The following is a 5,560-nucleotide window of genomic DNA, read 5'->3' as shown; positions in this document are numbered from 1 at the left end:
CCAATTCCCATCTGTGAATGGCTAACGAACCTATTGTTGTTGTAGATGTTTACATTATACTAACGCAATAATAACGCCACACATCCACCATGGGGGAATATATTTGTGCCTTGAATAAACAGTAAACCATTAATGCCATTTACTTCTAGATAATAATCTATATTTTGAGTAAATTTAATAGACAGAACTTCAATAGTAACTTAGTAAAAATGTAAAATAGTCGACTGTCAGATGGTTTTATGTAAAACAAAAATGGATTCTCAATCAGATAAGTCATCCATGATCTGTAATAAGAGATGTGTGAAAGAAGGCTCGAAGGATGATAGAGGAAGTTTAAGAGAAGGCTCCGAAGATAACGGAAGTTTTCTAAAATGCTCTAAGGAAGATGGCAGAAGTTTGGAAGCAGGCCTTAAGACTGATAATGAGTATTTAGGTGCAGGCTTTAGGCCTGATAGTAAGTATTTAGGTGCAGGCTTTAGGGCTGATAGCGAGTATTTAGGCGCAGGCTTTAGGCCTGAGAGAGAGTATTCAGGCGCAGGTTCAGGGCTGATAGGGAGTAATTAGGTGCAGGCTTTAGGGCTGATAGTGAGTATTTAGGTGCAGGCTTTAGGGCTGATAGGGAGTATTTAGATGCAGGCTTTAGGACTGATAGTGAGTATTTAGGTGCAGGCTCTAGGGGTGATAGTGAGTATTTAGGTGTAGGCTTTAGGGCTGATAGGGAGTATTTATGTGCAAGCTTTAGGGCTGAGAGTGAGTATTTAGGTGCAGGCTCTAGGGCTGATAGGGAGTATTTAGGTGCAGGCTTTAGGGATGATAGTGAGTATCTAGGTGCAGGCTCTAGGGCTGATAGGGAGTATTTAGGTGCAGGCTTTAGGGATGATAGTGAGTATCTAGGTGCAGGCTTTAGGGCTGATAGGGAGTATTTAGGTGCAGGCTTTAGGGCTGATAGTGAGTATCTAGGTGCAGGCTTTAGGGCTGATAGTGAGTATTTAGGTGCAGGCTTTAGGGCTGATAGTAAGTATTTAGGTGCAGGCCTTAGAGCTGTTAGTAAGTATTTCGGAGAGGGCTTTAGGGCTGATAGTTAGTATCTAGGTGCAGGCTTTAGGCCCGATAGTGAGTATTTAGGTGCAGGCCTTTTCGTTGATAGAAGTTTATGAGCAGACTCTGAGGATGATAGAAGTTTAGGATCATGCTCTGAGACGGATAAACTAGGTTTGAAAGCAGGCTCTTGGATTTATACAGGAGGTTTGGGTGGAGGTTTACGAGAAATATCGATGGATTTGGGAACAAGCTCTGATGATTAGAAAGGATGTTTGGAAGCAGTCTCTAAGGATGAAACAGGATATTTAGAAGGTACTATGGATGGTAGCTAAAGTTCCCTGCTGAAACAGAGGTGATGCATGATTGCCAAATAGAATACCCTTCGATAGGCGCACTGGTTAGAATAAAGGTAACACCACCACTCCCAGTATTCTTTCTATAAAAGATGCCAATATTCTATGCTCAGCAAAATGGAATTCAGCTCTTAATAAGGATCAAATATAACTTACGACTTACTAATAAATCCAAAAGGATTAAATTCAATGGAACCTTTACGAAGAGATTGATGAAATACGTGATCGCACGAGAGACAGATTTCATCAATATCCCAGAAGGGGAAATCCGTAAATGTAACAAGGTGTACAAATTGGTATAATCTATCAATACAGAAATCGTAAATCACTTTTCACTGATTCACTATAAATCACAAACAGCAGCATATTTGCCCTATTCAGTCAATCTGTATATACCGCCCCATATCTACTAACAAAAGATAGCAATTTTTTTATATTATTATAAGTGAGGTACGGAGATCCTAACTACTATAATCTCAAGGAACGTAGAAAATTAATGCAAATCATCTCTCTCTCTCTCTCTCTCTCTCTCTCTCTCTCTCTCTCTCGTTGCCATGTACTCCCATGATTAAAAATTCAACTCCCTCGGCTTGTACTCACAAGACGGGGTAAACCACAGTACATGATATATGAAAAATTCTCCCCACACACCCCCCCCCCTCTCTCCCCCAACCCCCCTTCCCTCTCTCTCTCATATGAAAAATTCTCTCTCTCTCTCTCTCTCTCTCTCTCTCTCTCTCTCTCTCTCTCTCTCTCTCTCTCTCTCTCTCTCTCTCTGCCAACCACCTAAAAACGCCTCTATAAAACAATGTAATATCTGGATACATTTCAAAAGCCTCTTGACCCAAATGGGCGATGAAACGATATAAATAGGGAAATAAAAAATGACTCGAATAGTGGGAAAACAAAAGAAAAAAGCGTGAAATGGCATAGTCAAATGGAAAAAGATGAAGATAAGATAAAAAAACGGGAAAACGAAGAGAAATACAAACAAATAGATAAGGAAAAGCTTGAGAATACTTTAAAGGAAGATTTAAATTAAAGAAAGAGAACGTTCACAGGAAATTAAAGCTGATGGGATAGAAGGGGAAGAGGGGAAAAATTATATGCTAGAGAACAGGATGGAGGAGACAGAAGGAAATGAATGATAGAAGAGATAAAGACAGCATAACAAAGGAGTAAAAGAGTGAGAAGATGTCAATACATAAAAAAGTTAAGATAAAGAGTGATAAAAGACTTTCATATCAAGTGGTAAAGAACAAGAATTGAAGTCAATTTCTAGCAATATACATTAAGGCTTGAAAGACGTAAAAAAATGATACTTATACGAATACTTGAACTAATAAAATGTTAAATAACCATACATGAATAGAGAATAATAATGAAAAAGACGAATGATAACCATAATTGATAAGAAAGCTTGTAAGACAGCGTCCCCTATAATGGAAAAGTTTGTGTTAAAAATATAAAATGAAACTGACTAGAAAAGAAAGCCATAACGTGGAAACTTGTGATAACACAACGAATTATCAAGAGAGCCAAATCAGACAGGTCAAGATACCAGAGCAAGGGAGAGGAGAAATATAAGATAGGATCCAAACAGATGGTTAGAAGAATATGGATAGACTAGGAGTAGAATAGCAAACAGAAGAATGAAAATGTAATTAATACAAAAGCTGACCATGAAAAGCCGCACAGACAGATAGATATACACACACAATAACGACATCTGAGACAGAAGGGAAATATATGACACTAAGAACTCGAGAGGTGATTCTGAGGAATCTACAGTATATGACGCATGCAACATCGGCCAGTCTTAAAGAATTAAACACGTAACTCGATAACAGTTAGGATTTATAAAGCTTGTCCAGAAGGTGCTAATAGATTATTTAAAAATTCTTTTTAAAGTGTTTGGCCCTTTCGGCTAGACAAGGGCTCTGCAAATGTTCAGGCTGTTGTTATAGACTGCCCGGTCATTCCAGCCAAACACGGGTTCTTGTAATAAAAGATGGAGAATAACATGGTGCCCTATGTGGTGATCACTAGACTGGGGTTCGAGTCCCGTTCAAATTCGTTCGTTCTTTGGATCGCTGCAACCTCACCATCTTTGCGAGCTAAGGATGGGAGATTTTGGGGGAGCCTATAGGCCTATCTGCTAAATCATCAGCAGTCATTGCCTGGCCCTCCTTAGTCCTAGCTTGGGTGGAGAGAGGGCTTGGGCGCTGATCATATGTATACATTGTCAGTCTCCAGGACATTGTCCTGCTTGATAGGGCAATGTCCCTGTCCCTTGCCTCTACCATTTATGAGCGGTATTTAAATCTTTAAACACAAGGACGTAAAAGTAGGTTATCGTCATTACGTAGGCGCAAGATTATCATCAAAAGCGCGAGCCCTACTTCAGGCAAGGCATACATGCAACAAACCAACGGAAAAGTTGTATATATTAAATATGTAATATTGGTATTTGTCATTAATTATTCCTAAAGAGATCATTTATTTCCAATAAAAGGGTGAATGTGATTTCACACTTGAAAGCATGACGGCTTCTTGGTGCATTGTAATTTATCAGCAAGGCTCTTTCCCGCAATGATAGAATTCCTAAAGTAGATTGATATATATTTAGAAATAAAACTAAGAACGGAAAACCTTCTAATTTCTTGCAATGTATTAAAATTTCGCCATTCACAACTCTTGTAATAAAAATAAGGTATCAATAATGTTACCAGAGATAAAAATTCAAATGAAATGCTCATACGTAACAGTGGGCTATGAAACTCTGCTTAATATTCAGGTAAGACCCAGGCGGATATTAATCAAATCTTTAAAAAGATGTTATTTCCTACCTAGAAGACTGACGCACATAGTTGATGGTTTCTCTAGTTATATTGTACCACACTAATGATGCTAGTCAAATGCCATGGTTTTGGGAGCATCCTTGAAACTGCGGGAAACAATCCAGGATAAGCCGCTTAGCCCAGTAAGCCGCGTAGCACAAACACTTGACAATTCTATATTCGCAGTTTGAAAGGAGATCAGAAAAATATTTCGATTTTTTTTCACAGACCGGTATGAAGGTTTCTTGTTCTCCGTATATATGTATGGTTAAAACGTTATATAAAAGTATATTAATAAAAAATAAAACTTAAGAAAAAGTTATAAACATTGCAAAAATGTTGAACATGCACCAATTGATCTCAATCCTGCTCTGGCTATTAAACCTGTCAATAACATGAAAATTAATTTCCGAATATAATTTTCCCTAGGTTTTGCAAGCATATGCAATCTTGTCACAAATTTTATTCTCTGGATGGAAAGAAAGCAAACTGTTTGACTAATTCGTTCACTTATGATTGACTAGAGGACTGACAGGCGATTGCTTGAGCAAAAAGGCAAGGCTTTTGACCTTTTACATATAAATCGAAACGATAAACGTTTAATATTAAAGCTAAAAAGTAGAAGAATAACAGTAGGATATTTTGTACAAAAATCTGATTAAAAATAGCATACGATAATTTAGCTAAATTTATATAATCCTAAAATATATATCGTCCTTTGAGTCTTGATTGAAGTGTTCAAGTGTGATGAAATGAATAAAGGAATTCATTTTATATATATATATATATATATATATATATATATATATATATATATATATATATATACAGTTATTGCACTTTTCGACCATAAGAAAGCACGATTATGATGAAGAGAAACCATTTTAAAATTCCTTTCTCAGTCCAAATTACAGCTTACAGAATATCCTCATAGGAGAGTGATAGAAGACTATTAGATATTCTAAAAAATGACAGAATAACGATACACCGCAAATCAAAATCCCTTCAATTTTCATACTAACTTACACAATAAGCTTTCACAAATATATTATATGAAAAGAGTTTTAAAAGAGCCATCAAGAAAGCCATACAAAAGAATGCCTCTATACCTCCCATAAATCAATCATAAAAAAGCCATCAGTTAACGGTCCAAGATACTTCATTGATTTTGGCAATATAAGAGACCCGATTTTTGGAGGACCTTCCCGTCCTTTCATATTAACTTATAATGCTCAGAAATTTCGGAAACAGGGACGACTTTACATCAAGTAATAACAACCAGCAATACAAAATATCAATTAGATATGTCCGGCGTAAGAATTTGAT

The 5,560-nt window shown here is 36.9% G+C and overlaps 1 protein-coding gene across 1 annotated transcript; it reads left to right on the top strand.

The window, feature by feature from the left end:
* Positions 1–252: 252 nt before the first annotated feature.
* LOC137649311 (uncharacterized) lies at positions 253–1,085 on the top strand. Its single transcript, XM_068382294.1, has 2 exons — positions 253–454; positions 604–1,085. Exons 1-2 carry the CDS (start codon positions 253–255, stop codon positions 1,083–1,085), a joined length of 684 nt encoding a protein of 227 aa, XP_068238395.1.
* Positions 1,086–5,560: the final 4,475 nt, after the last annotated feature.

Source organism: Palaemon carinicauda, chromosome 11 (assembly GCF_036898095.1).
Source record: "Palaemon carinicauda isolate YSFRI2023 chromosome 11, ASM3689809v2, whole genome shotgun sequence".
NCBI lineage: Eukaryota > Metazoa > Arthropoda > Malacostraca > Decapoda > Palaemonidae > Palaemon > Palaemon carinicauda.
The sequence above is the reverse complement of the archived record's forward strand: the minus strand, read 5'-3'. Positions and strand labels throughout refer to the sequence as shown.